This window comes from Danio rerio, chromosome 3 (genome assembly GCF_052040795.2).
Source record: "Danio rerio strain M-AB ecotype USA chromosome 3, GRCz13ab, whole genome shotgun sequence".
Taxonomy (NCBI): Eukaryota; Metazoa; Chordata; class Actinopteri; order Cypriniformes; family Danionidae; genus Danio; species Danio rerio.
In genome coordinates, this window is record NC_141023.1 from 57,231,991 (window position 1) to 57,251,431 (window position 19,441).

At 46.1% G+C, this 19,441-nt stretch overlaps 1 protein-coding gene across 1 annotated transcript in view; it reads left to right on the top strand.

Moving 5' to 3' along the window:
- Positions 1-16,986, top strand: part of LOC147846065 (uncharacterized) — a 700,063-nt gene extending 683,077 nt beyond the window's left edge. Inside the window, exon 2 of the mRNA XM_087245230.1 lies at positions 13,390-16,986. Within this exon, the coding sequence (XP_087101356.1) occupies positions 13,802-15,241 (1,440 nt within the window). The 5' untranslated portion in view covers positions 13,390-13,801 and the 3' untranslated portion in view covers positions 15,242-16,986. The remainder of the gene's footprint in view (positions 1-13,389) is intronic.
- Positions 16,987-19,441: the final 2,455 nt, after the last annotated feature.

The window sequence follows — 19,441 nt, forward strand, 5'->3', positions numbered from 1 at the left end:
CCTTCCTCCATTCCTCCTCCTTCCTCCAAGTGTAAATCACTTATGTGCGATTAAAATGGTTACCTTCTTGTTTACAAATTATGTATTTAATAGTTTTTTGTTACTTGTTGTTTGTAACTGATTTATGCAGGTTGTTCTGTATCTGGTTAGCTCTTTATATTTTCATATCGCATCTAAAACCACGTTGAAAACTCAACACCTGCCGCTTTGTTTCCGAATTTACATGCGCTTGTGAACTTGTGATCCTCTGCCATTTATCGTTGCTTTGGCCACCGCCAGCTGTTCCTACACATATTCAGCGGTCAAGTTTCAGTCAGCGCAGACTTACATTGTGCTAAGGAGGGGTTTGGGAACAAATGAATCGTTGAACGAATCATATGGGAGTCGGTGGGATAATTAGGTAAAAATAAATGCATATTATAATGAAAAGAGACAATGAAAGTGTTTTTTTTGACCTTGCATGCATATCAGATTGTTGTTGGAGACCCCCAAAACCAAAACATGATCTTTTTTAATGCATAATAGGGACTCTTTAACTAGACATTCATTAGTACATATGTTATTTTACTTTTATACATACAGTACAGTACATCACAACTCATGTGCTTTCACAGTTGGGCTTGATTAAAAATGAAAAGGATGACTTTATCACTGGAGTGATGAAATCCAAATATTTACTCTATTCCTGATAATGTACAATTCTTGCTCCACCAAGTGAGTATGAAGTGAAGCAAAAGTGTGAAGCTAAAGGGGTCCTGACTGCTGCTGCAGATCTCTCTGTGTGTGTGTATGTGTGAGAAGAGCTCCAGTAATAAGAGCCAAGGGGGTTCATGTGTTTCTGCTGTGAGTGAGAGGTGTGATAGCCAGGTCTCATGAATAGTGATGCTAGACAGCTGCTCATTAACAGCAAGCCTGTCAGCCAACAGACTGGAACTGCCAACACACACACTCATACGACCCCCCCCACCCAAAACAACACACAGTCAATCTGTTCGCCATCTCTTCATCTCCCTAACCTGTGGCTCCTCCAAAGAATGATCCGGGCTCCTTGACTCTGAACTGACCTAGGAATGAGATGGACTTCAGCATCTGGTAACCCTCGCTGTGGAATAAAAACGCCCTCCAAGTCTGAAGAGTGAAGTGTTCGTTTATCCTGGAGCAGCGTACACACACTTTCAGAGACCTCAGGCATGAAGAAAGAAACATGAGGTCCTCGCATGAGCGCCGCTGACAGAACTCTTCTATTGTTGGTTTATTGACTGAGACATCCACAGCATAATTACAGCTCAATTCGGTCCCCGGGGCCTGTTTCACATCGCACACGCATAGAGGTTTGCATATTTATTTTGGAGGACATATTAACTGCTTCATTGAGATGGGCTGTATAGAAAAAAAAACACATAGGTGCAAATAGTGTGTTTTGGGTCTTTAAAATATAGGCAAAAGCAAACCATTGTACGAACAACTGCAAGTAATATCATGCACACACAAATAGCATTTTCTTGCCAGTAATTCTGAATGAATCCAGACTGTTCAGCTGTTTATGGTTTCATTCTGTGTATTCGGTTGTGTAAATTAATTCCATTTGGATGTTGGAGTTCTTAATATATTTTTTCTTTTTTCAAAGAGCTGCTGCCATTCTACCCTCAAATTATTTGCAGTCATCACTGTAAATGCATACATCCATAAATTATTCTATTCATAAATTCATCTTTTACTTCTATACAACCAATTATAAGCAATGGTCATTTGTTATCAGGTTTGCAAATTGCGGAAAGTGTAATATCCCTCTCCCACGCAACCATAAAATACAAGTGTTGTACAAAAGCACTGACTCTTTTATTAAAAGTAAAGCTTACCGAAAGTAAAATGGCTGAAGTAAGCCCACACTAATGCAATAGAGTCTGGCTGCAGATTTGCACGCTTGGACTTGCACACTCATGCCCTGTTTACACTAGTGCGTTTTAGTTTTAAAACGGCTTTTTAGAATGAAAATGATCTGCATCCACACTAGCGTTTCACCCAGCATTTCTGAACAGCTTTCCGTCCACACCAAAATGCTGAAAACGCACATCACATGACCACACACACACACACACACACTCTTGGGCAAGCGGTGCAGCCTCTCTACCCAGATGAGAGCTCTGCTCGTCGGACTGCTCATAAAGCATCTCCCGCTGGATCTAATCTCACTATATTTATTAAATGTGATATTTCATTTGTCTTGTTGTCTTTATCTAACAACATATTCCCTGACTTTGGTCATTGGAATCTATTACTTGTTCTCAGGTAATGTGTTTTGGCTAAGTGCAAAGATAGGTTAATAATTAATGTAACCACGTAGCCTACATTCTGTATATTGACTGATCACTTGCCTTTATTTCCTATAATGTATAAACTTATTGTATGTTATACTTTTATAATGGCCATTATCAGTTATTAAAATCTATATTCAGCAGAAGAAAGAGTATGTTTCGTATTTTTACTGAAATTGAAAGGAAGCAGTTGTTATAGGCTCTGTTTTGTTATAAATACCCACACAGTGAAGATGACGCTCATATATGCTGCACGACGCCTCATTTCTGCTGTCTGTTAAGTTGCTTATATCAAAATGAAAATAGCTAGTTCCTTAAATTGTGTTTTCATTTTATTGTTGAGAAAGTAAAACAACGTAGCCAGGGTGATGTGAATGAAGTTATACAGTACATGTCACGTTAGCTTGATCAAAACAGGAACAAAAACAAAAGGGTGCGGATCCAAGTGCAGATATTTATTTACAGTGAAACAACGAGGTGATCAAAATACAAAGTAACAAACAAACGACAAAACCAGAAACTAAAACAGAGACAAGGCTCAAAACAAACACTACAAACTAGACTATGGCAAAAATACAAAAACACGATCAGGAACAACGAACTATAAATACAAGACTTACTGTGGCACTAGGAACAAGCGAGACATGGAAGACCAGAAAGACAAACGACGCGATGACAAACAAAGGTGGAATGGTTGAATATAAAGTTCAGATAATCAACGGTAACACAGAACAGATAAGATGACAGGTCAGTTTAGGTGTTCCGGTGTATGCGCGTGGTATGTATAAGAATGTAGTTCTTTTCCTGGGACGCTGCAGTGCCTACAAGTTCTTGTGCACTACAGTGCCCTCAGGTGGTCACTGACGGATGTGACAGTACACTGTTCCCTTTGAAGATTTACCCGTGTCCTCGGTGGTCTGTTTTCCATATCAAACAGAGGAGGGGGAGACTGCAGGATTGATCAAACTTGCGAAGTCTGAACTTACAAGAAGAGGATGGAGGACTGAACTGTGTGTAACGTGAGGCTACTTAATATTGAGGAAAAGCTCTAATCAGAAAGGCGAATGTTGGCAGCCCTGCCTCTGTTTTCAGATGTCTCTGTTTTCCCCCATCCACACTGAGACGGAGCAGCAGCGTTTTAGAATGAAAAGGGCCTCTCCAGCATTTCCAAAACGCTCCGTTTTTGGCACTCGAAAACTCCGGCGTAGTGTGGATGGATGACGTAACTGTAGCAAAACTTATGCGTTTTGAAACGAAAATGCATTAGTGTAAACGGGGCCTCAGGCAACCACACTTCCTCTGCAAGTAACGTCGTTTACAATCACCACCTGTGTCCCCTTGCATAAAAGTCCTTCGGTAACTTAACTTAAGGGTGTCCCTGAGGCGGAAAAAACTCTGGGTAACAGATTTTATAAAGATCGTTGCAACAAACTTCTTATGTCACCCTTACTTAAGTGTCTTTTATTCTAAGCGTTTCACCGCGGTTTCTTGCAACATACGGTGATGGGCTCTGCAGTTGCTATAGTTATGTAAACAGATCGTAACAAACCAGGAATGCTTGCCTTACAACAGTTCCGCAGTAATGTTACACATCATCTGTGACGCTTTCTTTCCGTTAAGCTAGTCATTCTCTTATAGAGTCGATCTCGACATTATGTTTGGAGGACCTATAAAACTGGGCTGGGATCATGTACAGACTGTTGAAGCTACGCTGCAACTGTGATTTCATATGGATGCACTCCTGCGCGGACGTGCTAACTTATCAAGAATCGTTATAAAGAAAAGTTTCCCAAGTCGTTCAAGAATCATTGCTGTAAGTCCATAATGTGTATCTGTTTGCTATACTACAACTCATTAAAATGTTTAAAATAAAAACAAAAATTTTAATTTGCTTTTCATTTATAACTCTGGAAGAATACCTTGTGTGTATATTTAGACTGATATTTAGTTGATATAAATAATAAGCTTTGCTGGTATGAATGTTAATAGTAGCTTGCTTTGGTAAATTTACATCAAAGCATATATTCATTTGATGAATATACTAACTGCTTTTCGAGGGGTGGGGGGTCTGTCATGTTGTACAATGTAAGCAGGCTACTTAGAATTATTTGACATTGTAGTCACTGGTAACACAAACGAACTGGAAACTTTCAGTTTATTTGGGTTGATTTAAAGTGACGTGACAGGTGCAGGTGACAATCGTAAATGACGTGACTTCCATAAGAAGCGTGAGTGCCTGAGCGTGCAAGCCCAAGAGTGCAAGTCTGAAGATACAAGTTCAACTCTGCAGCCAGAGCCTTTTCCACTAATGTTTAGTAACAAGTAACAAGCCGGCAGCTAGCGCTCTGCAACTTTCGCTGATGCTAAGCAGGGTTGTACCCGGTCAGTTCCTGGATAGGAGACCACATTGGAAAGCTACGTTGCTGCTGGAAGTGGTGTTAGTGAGACCAGCAGGGGGTGATCAATCTGTGGTCTGTGTGAGCCTAACGCCCCAGTTTATTAATGGGGACTCTATACCGCTCAGTGAGGACCATCTTTTAGATGAGGGTTTAAACCGAGGTCCTGACTCTCTGTGGTCGATAAAAACTCCAAGATGTCCTTCGAATAAGAGTAGGGGTTTAACCCCAGCATCCTGGCCAAATTTGCCCACTGGCCTCTTTCCACCATAGCTCCCTAACCATCCCTATATGATAACTGGGTTTATTACTTTGTCTCTTCTTTACCAATCAGCTGTTTGTTGTGTGCGGTCAGTATTACTGCCATCTTGTCATCCAATTGGATGCTACACACTGGTGGTGGATGAGAAGATTCCCCCCAAAAATGTGTAAAGTGCTTTGTCTAGAAAAGGGCTATATGAAAGTAAGAATTTTTATTATTAAGATGAATATGAATATACTTATGAAAATTATTTATATCGTACACAAATGAGCCTGTTTAATTAGTTTCAGAAGTTTTCAGGCAATACATACGGTCACAATTATTACTTCCTACTAGAGCAGTGATTCCCAACATGGGGGTCGCAGCCCACAAGCGGGCCTTAGCGATCCATGCATCCAAGCATCCATGTTTGCATGTCACGTTTGATGTGGTAATTTCACAGTAGGAAAACACACAGGTTTGAAGGCTCGTTCTCTCCCCTTACAGTGTAATTCGGCCTTGTATACATACGCGCTAAACTATATCAAGGTGAAAGTCATCATAGCTTATAATCATAGCGTAGAGTAGACCCAACCCAACTTTGAGAATAGATAAACGGCGATATTTAAGAGTATATAAGAGTCTCATGTTACCGCAGCACGATAACACCGATAACGGCCCACCACTAATATTAGGGCTGTCAAAATTAGTGTGTTAACGCACGTGATTAATTGGAAATATATAATGCGTAAAAAAATGCAAATAACGCAGATGCATTTTTAAAAAAAATTCCTGTTGTGGCCGACGTGTGTTCAGGGATGTGCGTGCATAGAGGCAACCTTGGCGACCCCCTTGGGCAGCAGCACAGTAAGCGAACCCTCTGGTCCTCACTTTCATCTGCTACACCCACCCCCTCCCTCACGATACTTACTTTTTTCAGCAAACCGGTCACTTTTGAGTTGAGGGTGGCGTGATTGCAAGTTGGCTAGAGCACCAGTTCAGCTTGCTCTGGCCCTGCGTGTGTTTAACATGCAAAGAAATCTGGATAAGACCAAGGATGCACTTTTAGAAGGAAAATTTCAGTATAAAACAACTAATGTCGCATCAGCAGGCTACTCTGCATTTCTTCCAGAGTTTCATGCAATTTTGGGTGTTTCATTTTTAATCTTTAGTTCTTAACTGCTGTTCAGCAGTTCACTTTCATTCAGTATATTTTCATTCAGGATGTTTTAATGGAATTTAATACCGCATGGCAAACGGAAAGAAAAACCTCCACATTTCAGGACTCGCGTGATCCTTCAAGGTAATCAAACATAGCTGCTTACATGGTAGACTCTTAATCAGTGTTATCTTAATCTTAAAAACGAAGTATTGGTGTCCATGTAAATGTACTCAGTCAAAGTGGCAGATGAAAGTCGCAAGCTGTCAAAGACAGCCCTATTTTATGCCTTTAAGCTGCTTCCATGCGCCCTCACATTTCATAAGTTTGACGTTTGACGTAAGTTTGAATTTTTGAAGATTCTCAAAAATTTAGCTCTGGTTACGTATCTCCAATGATTCTGTATTTTTTTTTTAAGTTACTATATTCACAAAAGCATTCCACATATATTTGCATATTTTATTACTTTTCAACATTATTATTAGAATGTATTATAAATTCTACACAAAAATAGCAAAAAAAAATGTATGCACATTCTGTCTAGCCCGAGTCATAACATACTTCAGTGTAAAATGTGTAGTAATGCCTGTTAAATAGAAAAAAATGCTTAACTTATTACAAAAAAATAATATCAGTCACTTCTGAAATGTATTATATAGCAAAAAACATGACGTGATGCTGTGGATGGATTCATTCATGTGGCTTCTCTGCTTACATGCTGGTTGTGCATGTGGTGTAAAACAGGTCAGATAAAGGCTAAGGCACAACAGAAAGCACACACAATGAGCCGCCAAGATCCATACGGCTGTTTATTCAGTGATGCCGCCCAGCGACTTTGCAAAAAACCTCTCTTTTCCTTCACACTTTCTCATCTTGTACTCATGTTAACTCCCTCTATCTCTCTCCGTCACACACAGATGCTCAGAAAAATGGCCCTTTTTTTTCTTTGACTGATTGTAGTCCCTGACAGAAGAGAGAGGCGTATACGGCCCCTCTGACTGGACCTGGCCGTCAAATAATACAGATATGAACGTCAGCGGAATAATTGAAGAAGGTGTTTTATATGTAGAAGACAGAGAGGGATGAAGTGGAATTGAATCTCAAAGAAAATGAGAAAGGGGAGTGAATCTCTGGAGACAGGCGCACAAAAGCTCCGCCATGTTTGAAGAAAATAGAGGATAATTAGAGTGGTCAGTACCTTCCCCAGACTGCGTCTCACACATACACACACACATGCACGCTCCACACATGCTGACAGGCATAAATCAGCTGGCTTTGAAGCTCCCATGAGCGGTTTATGAAACAGTCTACAGTGAATACATATCACTCTGAGGAACACGGAGAGAAAAACCAAGAAGGAAAAAAAAAACAGTACTTTAACGCCTTCACATCTCTCTTTGACTTTTGCTTCAAGGGGACCAATTTTAGGCAATTTAGCTAAAACAGGGGAGCTCACTCCCTCGCATGCCTTCCCTCCTCTAGTTCAGCTGTTGTGCGAGCTCAAATGGTCTCTTCCGAGTTCCTCCATCACAATTGAAGGGTAGCAAGAGGCTCATGCTGGCACTCGGTTTGGAATGAAAGAAAACATTCTGCCTTCAGATCGGCTATTGATCCCGACACCAGTCCCCACCGGCCTGTGCTCATGACAGTCACTAGTCTCCATGCCAACAGCATTTCACATGCAGATTCTTCTGCGCTCCACCTGCCACAATAAAACCACACCTGTTTAGCAGATCTGCCTACTGCCTAGGGGTTACCGTCTCTGGAACTAATAACTATGTACACTTATATAGATATTATTTGACTTCAGAACATTTATGAATGTGCTCATAATTGTAATACTTATACTCAGGGGTTATTTTGTGCCAGAACATCGGTCCTCTGATATCTGATCCGGTACCTCATTTTACAGATCCCCTCCTCAACCGCCCTTCTCCCCGTCTGCTGTTCACTTTCACTTTCTTCAGCAATTCCCCAACCCTCTTTATGTTTGTCCGTGACACCCCCGGCCCACTCACTTTCATCTGCAGCACCCCTCTGCCATCAACCGCACCAACCCCACCTCTCCATCCTCAAGAAATATGCCAGGGCCGTTACCTTGATCTGTTCCGGTACCTCGCAATTCACAAATTAAGCACTGCTTATTCTGCCTTCTAAATGCATGGTTAACAATTTAGTTTAGGTCTCAATCAATGGTATTAAACTATTAACTAAAACTGATAGCTTAATAAACTACTAATTAGCAGTTTATTAAAAGATAGTTGTCACAATCACCAGCGATCCAGGCTTGTAGATCACTGGAAATCATTCATTTTTACTCAGGACTATAAATCCTGTTATGCACCACACTCCCACACCTGTTCCGGTTTTCCACTGATAGCTAACAAGCACAGCTGAAGCTGTTTAGAACTGATTACATGGACTTTAAAAGCAGCACACACACACACACACACACACACACACACACACACACACACACACACACACACACACACACACATACACTAGTTGCTGAGTCTTGTTTAACTGTGACATTATGATGTGTTTCCTTTGCCTTGCCTTTTCATGTTTAAGCCTTGCTTTGTTTTGTGTGTTTATTTACATTGTCTGCTGCTTGCCTTTTGACCATTCGCCTGTTTCATGACCACAACTCTGGATTTGTCTGTATACATCTGTTTGCCCCTGTGTTGGCAGTTGCTTGTCTGACCATTTTTGTTAGTAAACCTATATTTGTATTCGCACCTTCGCCCTTCACATTGCATTAGTAAGGTAGAAGTTGGGTTTAGGTTTTGATTAGGGATGCAGAATAAGATCATACTTTATAACTACTAATGTACTGTTAATATCTTTATAATAAGCAGGTAATATGCCAGTAGTTAATAGCATGAATTGTGACCTAAAGTGCTACTAAAGTATGCCTTCGTTGTTCATAGACTGTTGTAAAAACCTTCATTATCATGAGTGCATGAATATGAATGAGATATTATGTACCTGCTCTGAATGTTATCACTCGATTGAATAGGCATTATTAGTGGTTATCAGCTGATAAATAAGGGCCAGTTGGTGCCTTCTGCGCCTACTGGTAGGCTCAGGAGGCTGTTATTATCCATCCACATGGTTAATCAGCTATACTAATAGAGAAGACGCCAGATCTGTTTTTACTTTACTCTGATGTGTGGGTTTAGGGTTGGAGAAGAGGTAGACATTAATAAAATACAATTAAAGGGAAATGTAAATTAATTAATATATATATATAATATATAAATATATTAAATAATTCTCAAGGGTAATCTGCGATATTAATAGAGAAGACTCCAGATCTGTTGTGACATTATCATGATGGTTGGGTGTATAGGCTTGGGGTAGGGGTAGACGTTAATAAAAACAATGGTAAATTTAATAAATAGTATGAATAATTATTGTTAACTTCTGACCGCAGCCGTATGTGATCTATAGCTGATTAACCATGGATGATATGAGCCGACAAGTAGGCGCAGAAGGCCTCTACTGGCTCATATCTATCAGCTGATAATGCACATTCAATCGAGTGATAACATTCGAATCGCCTGTTTTAAGCATGGTTATGACTACTGTCATTTAAGTGTTATTTTCTCTGGGTATGTCCTGTTAAATGTAAACGTGACATCAGTCGAGACATTTTTGCTGTGAAAACTGGACATAAACAAATACATAACAATCTGTCTTTAAAAGTATCAACGCAACATGACTTGTCATAAATATGTCATAAATATGATTGTCACAAGGCCATAAATTTATAAATTCAGCACCATTAATATTTTTTGACCTTAGCAACAGTGGTGCAAATTGAAAATGTCATTAAAATGCCATTAAATATTAATAATTTCACTTTTATTGAGAAATTGTAATGACAAATTAATTTAGCTTGACTGACAAAAGAAAAACATTCATGACTAATAGTTATGACAATCATGTTTATGACGGAGGCGACGCAGTGGCGCAGTAGGTTGTGCTGTCTTCTCACAGCAAGAAGGTCACTGCTTCCAGCCTCGCCTGGGCTGGGTCAGAATGCGTTTCGGTTTGGAGTTTGCATGTTCTCCCTGTGTTTGCACGGGTTTCCTCCGGGTGCTCCGGTTTCCCCCGCAGTCCAAAAGACATGCGCTATAGGTGAATTGGGTAAGCTGAATTGTCCATAGTGTATATGTGTGTGTATGTGTTTCCCAGTGATAGGTTGCAGCTGGAAGGGCATCCGCTGCATAAAACAAATGCCAGATAAGTTGGCAGTTCATTCCGCTGTGGCGACCCCAGATTAATAAAAGGACTAAGCTGAAAAAAAGAATTAATGAATGTTTATGATGGATATATGACAAGCTGTGTTGTCTTGATAATGTCAAGATGTTGTAGCAAAGACATTTCAAGCAATGTCATCTTTGTTTAAGTTATCATGTTGTCATAAGCATGCATAAAATCTCCTACATATTCACGACATATGTCATGTCAGGTTGATTTTCAAACTTACCAGCTGATCGCTTACCTCCATGGATGTCTCTCCCCCTGTTACCAGGTTGTCCGGTAGCTTGACATGTACGTTGGCAGACTTGAGACGCAGAGCGGAGTTAACCGCGACAATGGGGTTTGAGTCCTGTGAAGAACTGTGAAGTAACTGGGTGAGAATGAGGTCAAATCTGAAAACATGAAAAAATCAGGGGGCTTTTCTTTTTCTGGATTGCTTTTCAAAATGCTGCGGTTGGGTTAAGGGAAGTGGGTGAGCATTTTTTTTTAAATACTATTGGTTGAGATGAGGGAGAGGGGACGTTGGGCGTATCGGTTGGTTGGTCAGTCAGTTGACAGTTGCCTCTGGTAGATTTATGTGAGAACAGCAGATGCGAATGGCACTCACGAGAGAAATTTGAGATCTGAAAAAGCGTACACAGCGTACCTCCTAGGACGTATTTTGCTCTCTCCAGAAATGTGCATAGGGAAACCTAATCAGACTGAGCCTGGGTTGAAATTATAACTGGGTTGAAAGTGTCCTCATTACACCTTCCGTCTGCTTACTACAGTAATTGCAATTACTTATGCATAATTACATGTAACTAACCCCAGTCTTAACCCATATTCAGTACATGTAGTTAATTAAGATTACCTAATAGTAAGTTAAAGAATAGTTTACTGTTGCAAGGACGCCTAAAAAAGAAAGCGTAACTGAAAATGTATGTGTATACTTTTGAGTGTGTAACATAAGCAGGCAAACTTAGGGACACACTTCATCATTAATGGAGCGTTCTGCTGATTAGTTATGTACCCTGTCAATCATCTTGTCACATCCTCTACATTACTTCTATAATTAATTTCCTACCGCACTGGAGATGAAGCAGCATGTTAATCTGCCATTGACAGGTCTTTCATGCAGAGTAATCTCCTCATGCGTCTGCATAATTGTGCATTTGAAAAGTTAATGACCAAACAAGCAGAAAAATAAATAAAACGTATCACGATGTCGTTGGAGATGAAATATATTGTGGATAACATGAACCATATACCCACCGGCCACTTTATTAGGTACACCTGTCCAACTGCTCATTAATGTAAAATTCTAATCAGCCAATCACATGGCAGCAACTCAATGGATTTAGGCATGTAGACATGGTCAAGACAATCTGCTGCAGTTCAAACTGAGCATCAGAATGAGGAAAAAAGGTGATTTGGCATGGATGTTGGTGCCAGACGGGCTGGTCTGAGTATTTCAGAAACTTTTGATCTACTGGGATTTTCACGCACAACCATCTAAGGGTTTACAGAGAATGGTCTGAGAGAAAATATTCAGTGAGCAGCAGTTCTGTGGGTACTAATGCCTTGTTGATGCCAGAGGTCAGAGGAGTATGGCCAGACTGGTTTGAGTTGGTAGTAAGGCAACAGTTACTCAAATAACCACTCTTTACAATCGAGATATGCAGAAGAGCATCTCTGAAAGCTCTGAACCTTGAGGGGAATGTGCTACAGCAGCAGAAGACCACACCGGGTGCCACTCCAGTCAGCTAAGAACAGGAAACTAATGTTCAGGCCATTAGTACCAATTGAGCATCATGTCAATGCCACAGCCTACATGAGTACTGTTGCTGACCATGTCCATCCCTCTATGAACACAGTGTTATCCAATGAGCATGGTGGCCTCCATCGTCCCTTAGTGGAAGATGTTTGGAACCACCATGACTCTTCCTAGTGCTGGCCGGCCGTCTAAGCTGAGTCGGGGGAGAATGTTCACAAACAGTATAACAAGACTCAGCAACTTCTGTGTGTTTGTGTGCTGTATAAATAGTCCAGTAAACAGTCCATGAGCAGCTTCAGCTGTTTGAGTCTAATCAGGTGTGTGAGTGTGTGTGTGTGTGTTGCATGACTGGATCCTTGTAGTCCATATACTGGCAGATTTGTAATTCTATTTGATATGTGACTTCACCAGCGATCTGTAAGGATTAAATCGCTTGTGATTGTGACAATTACGAAACCTGCTAATAAACTGCCAGTATGTTTTGTGTTATTTTTCTGTTAAAATTTTTTTTATATGTTCCTGGAATTATTTCAGACTTTGTCAAAACTGGCTTCTAATTTTTCCCCTTATTATGAAACGAGAGGCAGATTAAGAAAGCACAGCGCTCTTTTAATTTCTTTCAAAGAAAAAGCTCTTATGGTCCACACTAAAGGGAACACTTTTTATGATTAATTAGTTTTAATTTTCTTTCATATGCTGTAGATCTATGAGAATAAAGCTAAATTTACTTTGTCTTATGTTTGTAATTGTTTTTAATGTGAAACGTTCGTGCAGTAAAAACAAGCATAAATAAATTAAAATACTTCATGGACTTATCAACTTACAGCCATTATTTACCTTGCTCATAGATCGCTGTGTGTTTCTGCTCAACTTTCTGCTTACAATGTAGGGTTAACAGAAATGCTGGACGTCCTGATTGCTTCTCCTTGTGAACGTTGGGATTTAGAATGAAAAATCTCTGAGCAGCAGGAGGCTCTGAGTGCAGGAAAATGCTTCTTTCGCCGGCCATGTGACGGTGAGTGAGAGGAGAGTGTTCATGGCCACTGACTTCATATTTATCTTCTTTTACCTGCACTCTTGCAGTGTTAATCGATATGGCGAGGGATTTAGGCCTGGAGGAGAAGGGGAGGGCAGAGATGGAGGACCACAGGGTTTATTTCCACTCACGCTGTCCCTCTGTTGTCAAACACTTGAACTGAGATCTGCAGAAGGCATCAATCGACATGCAGAAATACAGGCTGCAAGAGTAGTTCCCCTTCGGTTGGGGAACTTCAGTGCCATGAATGGGAGGATTCGGATCAGAAGCCGCTTATCTGGAGAGTATTGAACGGGCCAATGAATGAAATTAATTGGCAGCGTAAGCTTGCGCAGGTGTGCGACATCTGCAATCATCTCAGCATATAAGCACACCTGAAGCCAGCAGACGCCATCCTTTTCGCTTCAGATCCTTTCTGAGTGAGTCGATGAGGGTTCCTCTTGCTGATCAGCACTTCAGAGCGAACGAGTGTGTCTCCCGGTCCAGAGTGGGTCTTCGCGGTGGCAGACGGTCGAGCTGGGTTACTCCCTTGCCTGCGGTTCTTTGGGTCCGGTCCTCCAGAGCGGTGCGTATAGTTGCAACTTTCCTAAAAGAGCAACACAGTCGTGCAGCACGTCCTTTTCAGGATGGCGCTCCGACTGTGCGTTTCTGGATGCGGGGGTTTCCTGTCTCCGGATGATGGACACGATCACTGCATTGCATGTTTGGGGGTCCAGCATGTTAATGCGGTGCTCGCGGGCGGTTCATGTCGTCATTGCGATGCCATGACCGTTGCACAGCTAAGATCGCGGCTAACTTTCGCAAGAGAGCGAGCCACCCCAGTTGCCTCCTGTTCTAAAAAAGCAGCGGGCGCTCGGGCAGATCTGAGGGTTTCAGCGGGAGCTAATCCGCCGCCCACGGGCTCGCGGACCTCTCGCTCCTCACGGCGCTCCATCCAAGCTTCGGGTGGTGAGAGTGATCCGTCTAACCAGATGGTAGCTCTCACACTCGCTGACACCGGAGATCAGATGTCCTCCGCGGCATCGGAGGGTGGGCTTTCACTGTCCGACGAAGATCCGGACCCGCTCGCCCCCTCCGGGCAGGTGAGCGCTGTCAAATCGGATCCTGAAGCGGACATGTTAGCCGTGCTTTCCCGGGCTGCTTCGGCCGTGGGGTTGGAGATGGTTTATCCCCCAGCTCCGCGGCCGGACCGACTAGATGGGTGCTACGTAGAGGACCAGAAGGCGAAGCCTTCGAAGCCTCTCGTCCCCTTCTTCCCGGAAGTGCACAGTAGGCTCACGCAGTCCTGGAGGGCACCTTTCTCTGCCCGTGCTGCGAGTGCCTCCGCCCTCACCGCCCTTGACGGCGGAGCTGCCAGGGGGTATGAGGCGATCCCGTCAGTGGAGCGCGCTATCGCGGTCAATCTTTGTCCGCGCGGCGCCTCTACGTGGCGGGGTTTGCCCCGCCTCCCGTCCAAAGCCTGTAGGTTGTCTGCCTCCCTCGGAGCCAGAGCTTATAAGGCTGCGGGCCAGGCTGCTTCTGCTTTGCACGCGATGGCCACCTACCAGCGCTACCAAGCGCAGGCGCTGGCCGAGCTGCACGAGGGCGGGTCCAACCCAAGCTTATTACATGAGCTGCGCACCGCGACCGACTATGCTCTTCGGACTACTAAGTCCGCCGCGTGTGCGCTGGGGAGGACGATGTCCACACTTGTGGTTCAGGAACGCCACCTCTGGCTAAACCTGGCCGATATGCGCGACGTTGACAAAGTTCGCTTTCTTGACTCGCCCATATCCCAGGCTGGCCTGTTCGGCGACACCGTCGGTGAATTCACCCAGGAATTCAAGGCGGTGAAAGAGCAGTCGGATGCGATGGGCAATGTCATCTATCGGCGTGGCCGTAAGCCCGCTCCGCCCGCCGAGCCATCCACCTCCGCTGTTCCTCGCCGAGGGCGCCCGCCAACGAGTGCTGCCCCGCCCCCGCCTGCGCCTCCGGCCAAGCGGGCGCGGCGTTCACCTCGAAAGCAGGCAGCCCCTCCTGCCCAGGGCGCCGTTAAGTCCGGTAAACGGACCGCGAAGCGTCCCTGAGACAGGCCATCCGGAGAAGAGGAAACTTGCTCTTTCCCCGCTGGAGGGCGGGGCCCCGATAACAACGGTACTTTTCAGTGCCACCAAAACATCAGTAAAAGAGCACTTTTTCCCTTCCCCGGATGTGACTGCACGAGTTCTGCCAGTCCGGGACGCGCTGCCTTCCGGCTCGCAGACTCTACGTGCTTCGCCAGTGGCTCACGAGCGCTGGGGGGACGGTCTCCCTTCCCTCAGCCCTCCAGCCCCCTCTCCGGAGTCAGGGTGCGGAGCCAGAGCGAATCGCTCTCCTCCAGCTTTTCCGCGGGACCCTCGTGCTTCCCGGATCAGCACACCCACTCCGCGCTGCCCCACCGCTGGTACGTCAGCGATTGTAGCGATGACTCCATTAGCGAGGGCTCTGCCTGCCTGGTTAGCGCGGGCCAGCCCCTCGCGGTGGCTCATACGCACAATCAGACTCGGTTACGCGATTCAGTTCGCGAAACGGCCCCCCAAGTTTACGGGCGTGTATTTCTCCAGGGTCAACCCCCTGTCCGCCCCTGTCTTGCGAGAGGAGATTGCTGCCCTCCTGGCGAAGGGTGCAATCGAGCCGGTTCCTCCAGCCGAGATGGAGAGTGGGTTTTACAGCCCATACTTCATCGTACCCAAAAAGAGCGGTGGGTCACGGCCAATCCTAGATCTGCGCGTTTTGAACCGCTGTCTGCACAAGCTGCCGTTCAGAATGCTCACGCAGAGGCGCATTCTCCAATGCGTTCGTCCTCGGGATTGGTTTGCAGCCATAGACCTGAAGGACGCGTATTTCCATGTCTCCATTCTTCCACGCCACCGCCAATTTCTGCGGTTTGCGTTCGAGGGTCGAGCGTGGCAGTACAAGGTCCTCCCCTTCGGGCTCTCTCTGTCTCCGCGGGTCTTCACCAAACTCGCGGAGGGTGCCCTAGCGCCCCTTCGGCTCGCGGGCATTCGCATACTCGATTATCTCGACGACTGGCTGATTTTAGCCCACTCGCGGGAGCAATTGATTATGCACAGGGACGAGGTGCTTCGGCATCTCCGCCTACTGGGGCTTCAGGTCAACCGAGAAAAGAGCAAACTCGCCCCCGTGCAGAGGATTTCTTTTCTCGGGATGGAGCTGGACTCGATCACCATGGTAGCGCACCTCTCCGAGGAACGCGCTCGCCTGTTGCTGAACTGTCTGAGGGAGCTCGACAGCAAACTAGTGGTCCCACTGAAGTTCTTTCAGAGGCTCCTGGGGCATATGGCATCCGCAGCCGCCGTCACGCCGCTCGGGTTGCTCCATATGAGACCACTTCAGCACTGGCTTCACGATCGGGTCCCCAGACGCGCATGGCACGCGGGCACACACCGGGTCTCGGTTACTGCGCTGTGTCGCCGCGCCCTCAGCCCTTGGAACGACCCCTCGTTCCTACAGGCCGGTGTGCCTCTAGGACAGGCGTCCAGCCATGTTGTTGTTTCAACAGACGCTTCCAACACGGGTTGGGGGGCCGTGTGTCGCGGGCATGCGGCTGCGGGCCTCTGGAAGGGTGCCCAGCTGCATTGGCACATCAATCGCCTAGAGCTGTTGGCAGTGTTCCTCGCTCTCCACCGCTTTTTACCGGTGCTGGAGCGGCAACACGTGCTGGTCAGGACGGACAGTACGGCGGCGGCGGCGTATATCAACCGCATGGGGGGTATGCGCTCTCGCCGCATGTCTCAGCTCGCCCGCCGTCTGCTCCTCTGGAGTCACCCGCGGCTGAAATCGCTGCGCGCCATTCACGTCCCAGGCACGCTCAATCGTGCAGCCGATGCGCTCTCACGACAGCTGTTACGCCCTGGAGAATGGAGACTCCACCCCGAGTCTGTTCAGCTGATATGGGCGCGATTCGGGGAGGCCCAGATCGATCTGTTTGCTTCCCCCGAGAACGCTCACTGCCAGTTGTTTTTTTCCCTGACCGAGGGCTCTCTCGGCACGGATGCACTGGCCCACAGCTGGCCTCGGGGCATGCGCAAGTATGCGTTTCCCCCAGTGAGCCTGCTCGCGCAGTTTCTGTGCAAGGTCAGGGAGGACGAGGAACAGGTTCTGCTAGTTGCGCCCCTTTGGCCCAACCGGACCTGGATATCAGAGCTCTCACTCCTCGCGACGGCCCTCCCCTGGCGGATCCCTTTGAGAGAGGACCTACTCTCTCAGGGACAGGGCACCATCTGGCACCCTCGCCCCGATCTTTGGAACCTCCACGTGTGGTCCCTAGACGCGAGGAAGACTTAGGTAACCTACCGACTGCGGTGGTTAATACCATCACTCAGGCTAGAGCCCCCTCCACGAGGCGCGCCTACGCCCTGAAGTGGAGTCTATTCACTGAATGGTGCGTCTCTCGCAGAGAAGACCCCCGAAATTGCCAGATTAGTGTTGTGCTCTCTTTCCTTCAAGAGAAGTTGGACAGCAGGCTGTCGCCCTCCACTCTCAAGGTTTACGTGGCCGCCATCTTCGCTTATCATAGCGCGGTAGCTGGCGGCACCGTGGGAAAGCATAACCTGGTCATCCAGTTCCTTAGGGGTGCTAGGCGAATTAATCCATCTCGCCCCCCTCTCATGCCCTCTTGGGATCTCGCCCTCGTTCTCACGAGTCTGCGATCCGATCCCTTTGAGCCACTCGAATCAGTATCTCTAAGATTTCTGTCCCTGAAGACAGCTCTGCTGGTTGCGTTGGCCTCCATCAAGAGGGTCGGGGACCTGGAGGCATTTTCGGTCAGTGACTCGTGCCTGGAATTCGGGCCGGATTACTCTCACGTTATCCTGAGACCCCGCCCCGGTTATGTGCCCAAGGTTCCTACCACCCCCTTTAGAGATCAGGTAGTGAACCTGCAAGCGCTGCCCCCGGAGGAGGCAGACCCAGCCCTTTCTTTACTTTGTCCAGTTCGCGCTCTGCGCATTTATGTGGACCGTACTCAGAATTTTAGATCATCTGAGCAGCTCTTTGTCTGTTATGGCGGTCGGCAGCAGGGAAGTGCCGTATCGAAACAAAGATTATCCCACTGGATTGTGGATGCCATTTCACTCGCTTATTCGAGTCGAGGTCAGCCGTGTCCCCCGGGAGTACGTGCACACTCCACTCGGAGCGTTGCATCCTCTTGGGCGCATGCACGCGGCGCCTCTCTAACAGACATCTGTAGAGCTGCGGGCTGGGCGACACCCAACACATTTGCAAGGTTTTACAATCTGCGAGTGGAGCCGGTTTCCTCAAGGGTATTAGGTAACCCTTTGGTGATTGAGGAGACAACTCGGTAGGGTGTTGAAACACGCTTGCTGCGCCATTCTCCCTAACACGGAGGTACGTGCGCCTTTTTTATCTGTCAGTAAAGTTCCCCGTCAGGTGAGCCCTGCAGATTCCTCCGTGGCCCCCAGCACTGACTCAGCGGAGGAGTCACTTGCTGGCCCACTACGTTGTAGGTCTGCCCGCTGGTCAGCCCGCGTTTTGGGTATAGGTGCCTGCTATGCGTGATCCCCACTAGGCGATCCCATATGCTTATTCCGCCACGGTTAAGTCCCCCCCTGGGCGGACCCGTGTCTTCCTTCTCCGCTAACCACTCTTTGCTATGCGTACTCCCCCTTTTTGGGCTAGTCCATAGGTAAATTCTGCCATCTATCCCCCCCTTGGGTAACGGATGGCCTCCGCAGCGTCCTCCCTATCGGGATTGCACGCTTCCCAACGTACTGTCGTATTTCCTAGAATTATCTAGATGCTCACGACTTCCCAAAAAATATATCTAAATCCGTAAAACTTCTGTTGAAGTAGGATAAATTAGGGCCAGGGACACGTTGGAGGACCGCGCCCCCCATGATGTGGGTGCGTCACGCTTGCTTGACTATCTCCTCATCGGGGGTGTTGGTAAGGTGCAGTCATTATGGCGCTTTCCATATTCTCCCATTCATGGCACTGAAGTTCCCCAACCGAAGGGGAACGTTCGAGGTTACAGAAGTAACCCTTCGTTCCCCGAGGAGGGGAACGGAAGTGCCATATTCCGTCGCCATAATGACTGTCCCTTAGCTGTTTGAAAGTCTCTTCAGCTTAAAAGGATGGCGTCTGCTGGCTTCAGGTGTGCTTATATGCTGAGATGATTGCAGATGTCGCACACCTGCGCAAGCTTACGCTGCCAATTAATTTCATTCATTGGCCCGTTCAATACTCTCCAGATAAGCGGCTTCTGA